Here is a 13,675-nt window from a genome sequence, read left to right as displayed (position 1 = left end):
AGGAAAAGATTTCACAACCTAACTCAGAAAATCAATGCTTTTTAATTCCCATGCTTATATTTCCTTTCTGGTTAAAATTGTTCTCTTGAGTTTCTTTTTCATTATTTTATTTTTTAACCTTCTGTAACTGTATAAGTAAAACTATGAATTGATGGTAATGTTTTAAACATCCAAATAATGAAGAAGTTTATAGAATAAAAAATAAAGACTTTTCCATCTTTATTTTCTCCGTGTAGTTCATAGTTGGCTATAGGTCCATCTTGGTAATTTTTTATGATTTTACACATGAATACACTTAAGTATATATACAATTTTTTTGGAGTTTAAAAAAATTTTTTATAGAAATGTGTATATATGTTGTTGAGGTAAAATTTACATAACATTTACACAAATTTACATAAATCCACCATTTTAAAGTATGCAATTTGTTGGCTTTTAGTACATTCACAATGTTGTGCAACCACTACCACCGTCTAAATCCAGAATATTTTCATCACACCAAAAAGAAAGCCTGTGCCCACTAATCACTCACTTCTCATCCCTCTCCCCTGCTGCCCACCCTGATAAGCACTAACCTGCTTTCTACCTTTATGGATTTGCCTATTCTGGACATTTCATGTAAATGGAATTATATAATATGTGGCCTTATGTGTTTGGTTTCTTTCACTTAGCCTAATGTTTTCAAGGGTCATCCATATTCTAGCATGGCTTCTTCCCTTTTTATGGCTGAATAACATTCCATTGTGTAGATACTACCACAGTTTGTTTATCCATTCATCAGTTGATGGACATTTGGCTTGTTTCTACTATTTGGCTATTATGGAAAATATTGCTATGAATATTCCTGAGTTTCTGAGCACCTGTTTTCACTTTACCTAGAAGTAGAATTAGTGGCTGGTATAGCAATTTTATGTTAACTTTTTGAGGAACCATTGGACTGTTATCCAGCTGCACCATTTTATATTCCCACCAGCAATGTAGGAGGTTTCCAGTTTCTCCACATCCTCACCAACATTTGTTATTTTCTGGGTGTTTTTTTTTTTTTTCTTTTTTTTTTATTACAGTCATCTAGTGAGTGTGAAGTAGTATCTCATTGTGGTTTTGATTTGCATTTCCCTAATGATTAATGATTTTGAGCACATTTTCAGATGTTGTTTTTGGCCATTTGTGTATGTTCTTTGGAGAAATTTCTTTTGTAAGCCCTGTTTTAATTTGTCTTTTTGTTGTTGAGTTGTTAGAGTTCTGTATATATTCTGGGTACTAGACCCTTATCAGATATACTATTTGCAAATATTTTCTCCCACTCTGTGGATTATCTTTTATTTCCTTGATAGTGTCATTTGATGCACAAAGGTTTTAATTTTATGAAGTTAATTTATTTTTTCTTGTATTTTTATTATCATATCTTAACGGTTTCTTATTCATTGTCAAATCTAAGGTTGCAAAAATGTATACCTATATCTTCTAGGAATTTTATAGTTTTAAGCTTATATTTACATCTTTTGTTCATTTTGAGTTATTTTTTTATATGGTATGAGATAAGGGTCCAATTTAATTTTTTTACATGTGGTTATCCAGTTATCCCAGCATCGTTTGTTAAAGAGACTATTCTTTTCCGTTGAATGATTTCGGCACCCTTGTTGAAAATCAGTTGACCATAGCTACGTGAGTTTATTTCTGGACTCATTGATTCTGGTCCGTGGATCAATATGTCTATCTTTATGCCGTACTGTTTTCATTACTGTAGCTTTGTAGTAAGTTTTGAAATAAGGCCGTATGAGTCCTCCAGCTTTGTTCTTTCTAAGATTATTTTGGCTAATTGGAAGTCCCTTGCAATTCTGTATGAATTTTAGGATCAACTTGTCCATTTCTGCAGAAAGCAGTTAGACTATTGATAAGGATTGTGTTGAATCTGTAGATTGATTTGGGAAATACTGCAATCTTAATGTTAAATCTTCCAGTTCATAAACATGGGCTGTCTTTTCATTTATTTAGCTCTTTAATTTCTTTCAGCAGTTATACTTTTTTTTTTGTAAATTGCTTTTTTTACTTCATCTTGGAGAATTCATGTCAGTACTTTTAGTTATACTTCATGTTTCTTAATGGGTGTGTAGTATTACAAGGTACTGTAGCATAAATTCTGAACTGTTACCTCTATGTCGGTAGGTTGTATATGTATTTTTCTTTACCCAAACCATCCTGCAATGAACTTAGAAGTTTTTGCCCCTTTGCTAGTATTTCTTTATAGGATATTCCTACAGGTGAAATAGCTGAGTTAAGAGCCATGTACATTTTTAGTTATAATAGTTTCTATTAGATTGCTCTACCAAAAATAGAAAAATGTATACACTTGCCTCCCCACCAACAGATTGTGAAAGTATCTGTTTCCCATCCTGTTGCCAGCTCTGGATGTTCAATAGATGAAAAATTGCATCTCATTTTTGTTTAATTTCTATCCCTTTGACTGTTAGTGAGTTTTAACTAATATGTTAAATACAAACATGTACTTTTGCCCCTATATTTATAGCTTTGCCCATTGTGATTTCATTTTTATAGTAAAAATCAACTCTCGTTAGCAATAACTCTTTTTGACTATTTGACAGTTGGGGCATTTTAAATGTTGGATTCACATCATAATTTTGTTGTCTTAAACATAGGTGTTTATTTTCATTAGGTACTTACAGTACCAATCCCTTTTCCTAGGTTGTCCTCCAGAGGAGTATGGAACGAGTACAGTCTTTTTTGCTGAGAAATAAATGTCGCCTCCCTCTCAAGCCAAGTCTTGTGGCAAAAGAATTAAATATTAAGGTGACACATAAAATACTTATAAGTTCATATTACATTTCAAAATAATGTGTAGGAAGAAGGCAAATGGGCAGGTGTGCTTAAGGCAAAAGAGGATAAAACCTGCATAGGTTGGTTATAAATATTTGTGGCTGTCTGTTTGTATAAGATCTGTATTTTTCTCAGGATATTTTTACCTAATCACCATTTCTGAAAGAACAAAACAGTGTAAAATTATTTACTACCTCAAATTAAATTATTTTTTACTATGTATAATAGCTATGTGAGAGGTATATATTGTAATTCTAGTGATAAAACTACCCACTCACAGGTGGGCATTTTTTCCCCTTCCCTTGTGAATATCCAGATAGACTTCCCGGGTTTATGGCACTTTTTAGAGCCATCAGAAAGTAGTTGAGTAATCATCAAAATTGAGTAAAATATTTTGAGTAAAATTGAGTAATATATATAATATATTTTGAACTAGGCTAATAGTAATACGAATAGTGGATTTTCTCTATCATGAGTTCAGCAAAAGCAACCAATTAATTCATCCATTAGTGTCTATGATTTTGAAAGGCCAGGGTCCAACTATGCATAACAGAGTTTCAGATTTCATTTTGGTTTTTTTAAGTTGACATGTGGCTACTCTTCATTGAAATTTAACAGTGGGTGCTTGACTTGTATAATTATGTCATTTGGGGGCAGGGTGATTACATTTTTCCCTTTGGTTTTGTTATTTGCCTTTAAATTGGTCACACTGTCTTAAATTAGCTTTTTAACCAATTTTATTTTAAAATCAGAATTCATCTTTGCTAATGAAATTGTTTAATTTAGTGTCACAATTTGATTCCATGGCTTATTAGTAATATTAATTTTAAGAATACCATAAATAGGAGAAGTAGAGATCTCATCCCAGATTACACTGATTTTGAGGAAAGACTACACAAACTTTTGTGCTTTGTTGAGAAATTATGACACTTTAAAAGTTCAAACTTTTAATAGTTTTTGTCACAATTTTTTAACATTTTGCTTCTTTGCCTAGAGAGTAGTAGATGATATTTTACTCATATGCGCTATGTTTAAGTTTCAAAAAGTATTTTTGTATACATCTTATCTGCTAGATAATCTATTATTTCATCTGTCATAAGGTAGAGGAATAAGTCAGAGGACAAATGCCTGGGACAAAAAATTCTTAAACCCTTTTTTATTCCAGTGTTATCTTTCTAATGCTTAACATGTTGTATTTGTAGTCATGTTCCTTCTTCAGTTCTAATGCTGTGCCCTTAAAAGTCACAATGGTCAATGCTGATCCAATGGGAGAAGAAATTAATGTCATGTTTAAGGTGAGCAAAATAAGATTGCCTTGTTTTTAAATGAAAATTTAATTCTTTTCTCAAATTCCTTTTCCAAAATTGCAAAAGTAATTTTGTTTATTTAATGTTTAATTAAATTTAATTATTATGTGAAGGGTTATCACTGACATAAACTGTTTCCAGGCAGATTTGGGAATAAATGCAACTCGGCTAGAGCTGCTGCCATGCTGGTTGAGCACATCATAACTCCAGGCACTGCCTTTCACACAGATTGTGATGTGAATGGTACCCCCTGGAGCTGTGCAGTGCAGAACTGCCAAACCCTGAGCAGTGGTGCTGTGAGAAGCAGCAGGAGTGGAGTACACAGAGTAATCTTTTATCAGTCAAAGTTGTGTGCATTGTGATCATAATTAATATATTTTGAATAAAGAATGGAGGGTTTTAGCTAATTCAGTGAGGTTGATTAGTGGATGTTCATAAAGATATCTTTTCTTGAACCGCCTTTTATATATATAGCAACTTTCCATATACTTAGAGCTGGTTTTGGACTCTATTTTACTGATGTAGTTGCCTTTTCCTAAAATAGGACCATCTGTTTAAAGACAGAAATTTTATACATTAAGTTTCAATGTTTGTTACGGTAAACCCCCCCTATTTTTTTCATAATTTTCTTGGCTAGTCTCAAGATTGTATTCATCATTATGAGTTTTTAAGTTATTTTATCCAATTTAAAAAAGAAAATGAAAACTTGGTGTGATTCTAGTTAGAATTAATTTATTTTGGGAGGGCTAACTCTTTAAAAGTAAACTTGACTTTGAGATAATTGTAGATTCATAGTTCATTATTCGAAGTTATACAGACATCCTGTGTACCCTTTACCCAATTTCCCCTGCTGGTGACATCTTGCAGAACTATTGTACAATATCACAACAGGTATATTGGCATTGATACAGTCAAGGTATGGAATATTTCGATCGTTCGAAGGTCCCCCCATATAACCCTTTTAAAAAATTGAATATAATTCACATTCCATAAAACCCAACCTTTTAAAGTATGTACAATTCAGGAAACTGAGATGTGAAGAGGTTAAGTAACTTCCTCTGGAATGCTGCAGAAAAATTAAAAGGTAGTTCTATTAATCACTCTTTTCACTATTCCCCTTTCCCCCTGTATAGCATGTAATCTCTTAAGTCTTTTGGAAAGGTCTAAGTTTCATTTTGTTTCCTTGATTTCAAGGTTGGTGAAGATCTTCGGCAAGATATGTTAGCTTTACAGATGATAAAGATTATGGACAAGATCTGGCTTAAAGAAGGACTAGATCTGAGGATGGTCATTTTCAAATGTCTCTCAACTGGCAGAGATCGAGGTAAATCTAACTGTGTCTTGGTGTCTTTGGGGGGCGGGGGAGGGAGTTTAGCGTATACCTGCCCTAAGGGTCCTGATGCTGGTACACTGTGATCTCAGTTGTTTCTAACTTTAGTTTTGCTTTATTGATTCATTTGCTCATGATTAAATAACTCAGTAAGTAGCCCTCATAAATGCTTTTCAGTAACCAGAGTTACCCATTTATTGACCCAATGATGACTTTATAGTCTTTAGCTTTTGAGTTAAAATTAAGGCCACCTTTAAGTTAAACCAACTGTGATTTCATTTCCGTAAAATAAAATAATGGTGAAAACTTTTTTTTCTGCTAAGAACTTCAGCTCATTTATTGATTGTGTTTTTGTCCTTACCACATATGTTAAATGTGAATAGTAATAGTATTACACTCATAGAAATATTTTGATAATTAAATGAGATAATGAAGGTAAAACACTCCAGTATCATACATATTAGGTGCTCAATAAATTGCAACTATATCATTATTCCCATTCAACAAATGTTTGTTGCATATCCACCACCTGCAAAATGCAAACAACATGTAGCACTGATATTTTAGAGGAAAGCAATTGAAGTTACACACAAGCAGTTAGAACCTGCTTTAGTAAGCTGAAAGCTCTGAGAGTTACAGAGGCAGTTCTGTGGGGGTACAAAGGAGAGAAAGGTCACCTGCAGTGGCGGGGATGAGAAATGCGTCACAGGTTCTGGTCATAGACATTAGGAAGTCACCTGAAGGGTGATCGTATTTAATCGTCCTCCTAATATTTGCCATTCAGTTTATGCTTAAATGCCTGTAACGAGAGGAATTCACTTCATCTCAAGGTAGTCCATTGTGTCCTGGATTGTTCTCATAGCTGTCGAGTTCTTCCTGGTATTTCAGATGAGTAAGAACTGACTGCTGGTGTCTTCTAACCATCAGTTCCACTTCTGTTCGTAGACTATCATATAATTAAGTCAAATCCTTCTTCATGGTGACCAGTATTGTGGCCTCAGACCCTGGGTTCCATATTCTTCAGCGATTTGTCATATGTGACTTTAAATTACCTTATCACCCGATTGTTTTCACTTTAAAGGGTTCAAGTGGTTCATAGTCTCGAAGAATGGTATCTGGATTTTGTAGAATGCAGAAGGGTGGGCAAAGTGTAACCCATGTAGAGCTTATTAACAAATAAAGCCATTATGCTAGCTCCTGCTAAACCATATCTTGGCCATTTTGCACTTGTACATTTTGCATCTTAGACACAAGTGTAGGACCATAAAGTCTGCGTTTTGTTATCTGTCATCAAACCTTGTAGTTTGTGTCATGAGCCAATTTGAAGAGCATGTTTCTGTAGCTTTTGCTAAGTCATTGTAAAACATGTTTATTAAACGGGCCAAACCCTTCTTGCACATCACTAGAGATCTCCCTTTGGGTAACTGTTAAGTCTTTGGGTATTTTATTTTACTTGGTTACTCATTTACTTCGTTGTATTACCAATACTCCACGTTTCTCCATTTTATCCATCAGGGCAATATGAGAGCCTTATCACTTTTTTCCTCAAGTTAGAATGTACAAACTTTATCTTGTCAAAAAGGAAATTTGGTCAATGTAAGAATTCTTAATGGTTGTTTTTCATATAAGTCTTATAAGATGGAAGTTGTTTTGTCAAGTAAGATTTCTCAACAATAGCCTATCATCCCATTAGGTTAGTTTTTCTGTCACTCATTTATTTTATTTAAGTTGAACGTCTGTTTCTTCTTATGGAATCCCATGTAACTTTGGAGGTGATCAGATCACTCTTGTTTTTTATGTTCGTAATTAATGATTGAGTGCTTATTTTGTGCCTTGCCCTGTGCTAAGCTTTTGACTTGTGTTATCTGGCTGTATCCTTATTTTTCAAATGAAGAAATCACATCCACATCCTCTCTGAAGTTTTTAACAAGCACCTCAGTCTGTAGTAACCCTCCCTTCTCCAGAGTCAGCAATTGTCTTTAATACTCACCAGACAGTTACTGTATGTTTTATATCTTCCCTACTGGGTTGATTGGAAGTTTCCTCAGGTTAGGGACCATATCTGATTCACAGATAGTAGTACTTTGTATATCTTAAGAACTTTGGTCCACTGTTTTGTGCACAGTAATTTGTACATGTGTATGTTTGATTATGGAATTAGAAGTTTGTATGTATATTAACAATTTGATTAAACATAGTCATAGAATCAAGATGCAAGTACTTGTTGAAATGTAGTCACTGTGAACTATAAACTAGATGAGGCAACAAAACATCAAAGATCCAAATGAATTCATTCTGCCATAAGTGACCAGAGTACTAGTATTATAACCTGGCCCTGCATACTTTTTTTGGGGGGGTGGCCTGGAGTCCTTGGCCTGCTTAGTTTCTTCCAGTCCTTTATCCAAAGCAGGTCTCTGTATCCATATCTTATTTTGATGCCAATGCATCTCCCTTATGTGAATAATATATGCACATAGTAAAATACCACGTAGCATGTAATAGAACACATTGAAAGTTAAATAATCAGTTTCCTCCCCCACCTTCATCCCCAATCCTAGGCCTCCTACTCCCAAAATATAACCACTTATACAGCCCTCTGGGAATATTTTGGGTATATTCCAATATACGTAAAGTCTTTCTTTTAAACACATCTCTCCATTTGGATTTTGTCTTTAGAAACATATTTTTGAGATCTTTCTACATAAGCACATAGAGATCGACTTCGTTGTATTCCATTGTGTAGATGTCCCATAATGTGTTTGTTTGATGCTTGTTTTAAAGGAATTATGAGGAAAACGAAAAATGAGTTAAAAAATGAATTGTCCTGCCAGGGATATATACCTTAGTTAGGAAGACAAAACATTCACTTGAGACTTACTCATGTCACGAGGACAATCGTAATGTTTGTCCCTTTGAAAAGCCTTAATGTTCTCTGAAACACTCTTATTTTGCCCAAATACATGATTTGTGAAGTGGGCAGCATGTATCTTATAAGTAATTTCATTAAGGAGGTCAGTGTCATCTAGTTTGTAATTAACATTTTTATTCTTTGTCGGGGGTATCACATGGATATACAGATTAGAGTCGTGAATAGTTAAATTTACCTTCTACATTGTGGGTCTTCTGAAAATAAATAATTTCGATTGCTCCCATTTTCTAGCATGGGCTGGCAGACTTAATTTTTTTTTTAATGACAATTGTTAGCTGATGTCTCATGTCAAAGATTGAAAGCTATAAATTTTATAAAGGCTTACTTTTGGAGACATTTTCACATAGCTTAATGTTTTGCCATTACAGGCATGGTGGAATTAGTTCCTGCTTCAGATACCCTCAGGAAAATCCAAGTGGAGTATGGTGTGACTGGATCCTTTAAAGATAAACCACTTGCGGAGTGGCTGAGGAAATACAATCCCTCGGAAGAGGAATATGAAAAGGTGATTAGCATGTCTCCTTAGTCTAAATAACTTTGTTAAAAATATAATCAAGTGCTTTTATTTTCCAGCTCTGGTGACTAGCCATTTAGTCTAAGTTGTGAAAACAGCATCTTTCTCCAAGTAAAGAAAAGACTATAAAAAGAGAATGCATTAATGGCAGGAATCTGAGTGAAATTGATGCTAAATTATCCAAAAAACTTTCCAAACATGTACTTAGAGGCCAGAAAAACAAAGGTATTTATATAACCCAGAATGTTAAATTTCCGAAAGGTCTTAGAAAAAGTTATGGAAAGAAGTTAGAGTGGCTGCATTGTGTGGTAGTTAAAAGTGAGATTATGGGTCAGACTCTGGGCTTGAATTCAGGTCCCAAGTCACTCACCAGCTATAGAGCCTCAGGCAGATGACTTGACCTCTTTGTGCCTCAGTGATCTGTGATGTAAAATGTTATAGTATATATTATGGTATTACAGTGTATATTATGGATATAAAAATATAGTGCTACCCTGTTTCCCCGAAAATAAGACCTAGCCGGACAATCAGCTCTAATGCGTCTTTTGGAGCAAAAATTGATATAAGACCAGGTCTTACATGTTATGTTATGTTATATGTTATGTTATGTTATGTTATGTTATGTTATGTTATGTTATGTTATGTTATGTTATGTTATATTATGTTATGTACCTGGTCTTATAGTAAAATAAGACCGGGTCTTATATTAATTTTTGCTCCAAAAGACACATCAGAGCTGATTGTCCAGCTAGGTCTTGTTTTCAGGGAAACACAGTATAAGGTTATTGTGAGAATTGAATTAATACATATGAAGTGCTGCATAGAGTAAATTCTGTAATTAATAGCTGTTAAAATTGGAGGCATCAATTTTTATTTTTTTATTTTAGTATACTTTTGAATTACGTAAGAGGAAAGGGAAATCTCTTAGGACATAAGGTTCCAATGATCTTAAATTGGCCTAAGGAAGATTCAAGAACACTTTCAATGTTGATGTAAGCTCCCAGCTTTAATGCCATTTGCCTACCCGGTTTATGTCAAATCATTAATGTGTCACATTTGTGGATAAATGCGTACAAATGCTATCTGTTGACCTAAGAAAGTAGAGGAATTTTGTCTTTTGTTGGTCTTCTAAAATGTTTGAAAACACTTTTCTTTCTTCTTTGTGGTTTGGGGAAAGCAGTACAGCAGAATCCAATACTTGTTTATAGTAATGTTGGCTCTTTTGTGATTTTCCGGTAACTTGTTTGACACAAAATCATGGTCAAGTAACATGTACTGAGTGTCTTTTATGCATTTGGCTCTTTCATGTGCTTTACTAAGTAAAAGGGAATGTAACATAGTGGAGTCACATTGCCTGGGTCTGAATCTTGGCTCTTCCCCTTAACAATTCTGTGATCTTGGGCAAATAACCTCTGTGTTTCAGTTTTATATGGAAAAAGGCAGAATAACAGTACCTATGCTAATGATTTGTTGTGAGATTTAAATGAGTAAATGTATACATACAACATACACACACACATCGGCACACACATGTACTGGGAGTGTCGAGGGGTGAAGAAAGAGAAACAGTAGTGCTATGCCTGGTTTGTGATAAGTGCTGTGTAAACGTTTGCTATCTTCATCATCAATAATGATTTTTGAGGGATTATAGAATAAAATTAAACAAATACAGTGCCATATGATTGCTCCATTCAGAAATATAGTATCTTGAGAATAAACTAAATGCACATGCTTTAGATAAAAATATTCATTGTATGTATCCTGCTGTATTCTTCTGTGTGATATTATGTTAGCAATTTAATCCCTAGGACAAGTGGGACCAAAGTGGAAGAAGGTCCCCAGCTTTGAGAACCTTAACAAATGACACATAAGGAGTCCCCAAATGGGCAACAAAATACATTAATTATATTGTTGGATGTTTAAAGCTATAAGCTGACTTTCTTTACACATACCCTCCCTACAAGCCAAAAAGAAAAGGAAAATATTCTTTTATTTAGATTAATCTTTGTCCCAGTGTTACTGCTTGTGGTGGTAAGAGCCTGTGAGGAGCAGGGTTCCACAAACATGATGCTTCAAATGGGTTCAAAGGCAGCACATACCCTACGAAGGGCCTGGCGGCATCTCTGCCTATTGAAAGACAAAAGCTAGAGAAGGGACAGTAACCACCTTTAGAAGGGTGTTTTGTTTTGAAATATGAAAAGGCTGGCTTTTGTTACCATAACCCAGTTTATAAGCTGTTGAGAAAGTGCATTACAATAGTGTTTTCAAAGAGCGATGAATTACTTTGATCTTTGTAAGCCTGCTTCCTTTATAAATTTTTTTTTCTAAAAATAATTTTATGTCTTTATTATCTAGGCTTCTGAGAATTTTATCTATTCTTGTGCTGGGTGCTGTGTAGCCACCTATGTTTTAGGCATCTGTGATCGACACAATGACAATATCATGCTTCGGAGCACAGGACACATGTTTCACATTGACTTCGGGAAGTTTTTGGGCCACGCACAGATGTTCGGCAGCTTCAAAAGGTACTGAAGTTGTTGTTGTTGTTGCTGCTGAAGAAAAGAGGCGCTTCCTCGTTCACAAGTTAATGTCCCAAACCTTGCCTGTTTTCTTGCTGTTCTTTGCCTTGTAGCTCCCTTTGAGCATAATTGGGGATGAAAAAGCCCTGCGAGGACATTACCACAAGAATGAGTGTGTGTGTGTGTGTAACCTTTGCTGAAGTGAATTAAGGTGTCTTTTATTTTATCTAATTCCTGGTACCTATTGGAAATGCTCCCATTTGTATAATGGCAATGAGTATAAAATTTCTCTCTGTATATTTGTAACTACTATCTGATCTTTATGTGGGCGTGTGGATGTATAAATAGCACCTGGGGAAAAAGTTTCATATGTAAGTTCTATCTAAACATTGAGATTATATGATGACTTTCCTGAAAATGAGAATTTTCAACAGTTATGCCAATTCAAAACTGCCTGATGCTAAGTTTCCCGGTTGGAAATGGCTGTGGCTCGGGTAGCGTAGTTCAATAACTGTGTAATAAGAGCAATAGTACTGTTTGAGTATCTTCTGTAAATAATACTTTGTGTGTACTTCCTTTTTAAATAGGGACCGGGCTCCTTTTGTGCTGACCTCTGATATGGCATATGTCATCAATGGGGGTGAAAAGCCCACCATTCGTTTCCAGTTGTTTGTGGACCTCTGCTGTCAAGCCTACAACTTGATAAGAAAGCAAACAAACCTCTTTCTTAACCTCCTTTCACTGGTAATTCTGTTCTTTATAAGCACTTAATTTTATATTTATGCTTCTGTGTTTCAATATCTAAAAAAGGATATTTTGTGATTTTAAAGTAAAATTTACTATAGTTTCAAATGTCAGATATATTATTACCAACATATTTAAAAATTGCTGCTATGTGAGACATGCCAGACACCATTTATAGAAAATACAAAAAACAAGTCACAAGAGTAGTTCCCCTGCAGGTAAGGAGTGACAGTAACTGAAAAGGGAACCTGAGGGCATCATCTGGGATGCGGGTAGATGTTCTGTGTCTTAATCTGGGTGTGTTCAGATTGTGGACATATATTAAGTAAAAAGTACAAACAAATGAAAACCTGCTATGATTATTGTGACTGAAATTGATGTGAAAACAGTGCTAGACAAAATGTCTGGTATTATTCCATAACACAGCTATTATTCCGTAAACTGACTTCGTGACTTCCAGCAGTTGGCTTCTTTGGCCTCAATTTTGTTCATTGATAAGAGACTCGCTTAGGTTTCTAAAACACTAACAAACTCCTCAAAACTGTGATTGTCTTTGTTTGCTTTCGTTCTGATTACTTGGCCAGCTTTTAAGGAAGGGTAGGGAACAAACTTCTTAAAAATTTAAGTCACAAACTATTTTTTCTCTCTCTCTACAGATGATTCCTTCGGGGTTACCAGAACTTACAAGTATTCAAGATTTAAAATATGTCAGAGATGCACTTCAACCCCAAACTACAGATGCAGAAGCTACAATTTTCTTTACTAGGTAAGGCATATTGAAGTATGTTAGAGCAGGTCCATACAGTTCAGCTTTGATTGGTTTTCTTTAGTATAAACAAGTGCTATAGATCAAAAAGCTGATTCATAGGAAAACACTGATTTTTAGTATTAGCAAATAGATTGTTAAAAATTTATTTACTGAATAAGTTTAAAGGATTTGCAACAGCATTTTAAAAAGTAAGTCATTTCACTCAAATATAATCTCAAGCTTTATTTAGTATATAATTTAAATTATAAACATCCCTTTTATGAACTGTTTCTGTGAAGGTTTTTTTCCCCTCAAATGGTATCTGTACTAAATTTATTTTTGAGGATTCTGCCAGAACAGATTTCATGGATACCTTAAGTGCTGAAAACAGCAAACTACAACACTACTGTAGTAAATTTACTGCTCTGCTGTAGTAAATTGTTATTATATGACATAGTACTTGAAACACTTATACCAGTGATTGCATTTGAACTTGTCATTATTGCTTTAAAGGCAGGGCTTCCTGGGAGATCTGTTCTGTCTGCTGACCATGCTGGTCACTGGCTAGTGGAACCACCTCATTATAATGCCACAGCAGAGAGGGGCGTATGAGTTCACGTTCTTTTCTTTCCTTTTTCTCTTGCCTTCTTCCTCTCAGTGGAGAAGAGGTAGAAAACACTGACTGGACTTCTCTAGTATCAAGAGTCTGGGCTGAATTGAATTGAAGGAAGCCGACTTTTGTATAGCCT

At 34.7% G+C, this 13,675-nt stretch overlaps 1 protein-coding gene and 1 long non-coding RNA gene across 3 annotated transcripts in view; one reads left to right on the top strand and one right to left on the bottom strand.

Moving 5' to 3' along the window:
• Window positions 1-13,675, bottom strand: part of LOC141572241 (uncharacterized) — a 95,239-nt gene that overhangs the window by 49,896 nt on the left and 31,668 nt on the right. The gene's annotated exons all lie outside the window — the stretch shown is intronic.
• The window catches only part of PIK3C2A (phosphatidylinositol-4-phosphate 3-kinase catalytic subunit type 2 alpha), an 86,745-nt gene that overhangs the window by 63,815 nt on the left and 9,255 nt on the right, over window positions 1-13,675 (top strand). Inside the window, exons 20-26 of the mRNA XM_019746618.2 lie at window positions 2,704-2,808; window positions 4,038-4,130; window positions 5,337-5,466; window positions 8,770-8,906; window positions 11,271-11,440; window positions 12,022-12,178; window positions 12,835-12,944. Of these exons, the coding sequence (XP_019602177.2) occupies window positions 2,704-2,808; window positions 4,038-4,130; window positions 5,337-5,466; window positions 8,770-8,906; window positions 11,271-11,440; window positions 12,022-12,178; window positions 12,835-12,944 (902 nt within the window). The remainder of the gene's footprint in view (window positions 1-2,703; window positions 2,809-4,037; window positions 4,131-5,336; window positions 5,467-8,769; window positions 8,907-11,270; window positions 11,441-12,021; window positions 12,179-12,834; window positions 12,945-13,675) is intronic.

The sequence above is a fragment of the Rhinolophus sinicus genome, linkage group LG06 (genome assembly GCF_036562045.2).
Source record: "Rhinolophus sinicus isolate RSC01 linkage group LG06, ASM3656204v1, whole genome shotgun sequence".
In the NCBI taxonomy this organism is placed as follows: domain Eukaryota; kingdom Metazoa; phylum Chordata; class Mammalia; order Chiroptera; family Rhinolophidae; genus Rhinolophus; species Rhinolophus sinicus.
Note: the sequence above shows the minus strand (reverse complement) of the source record. Positions and strands in the feature narration are given on the sequence as shown.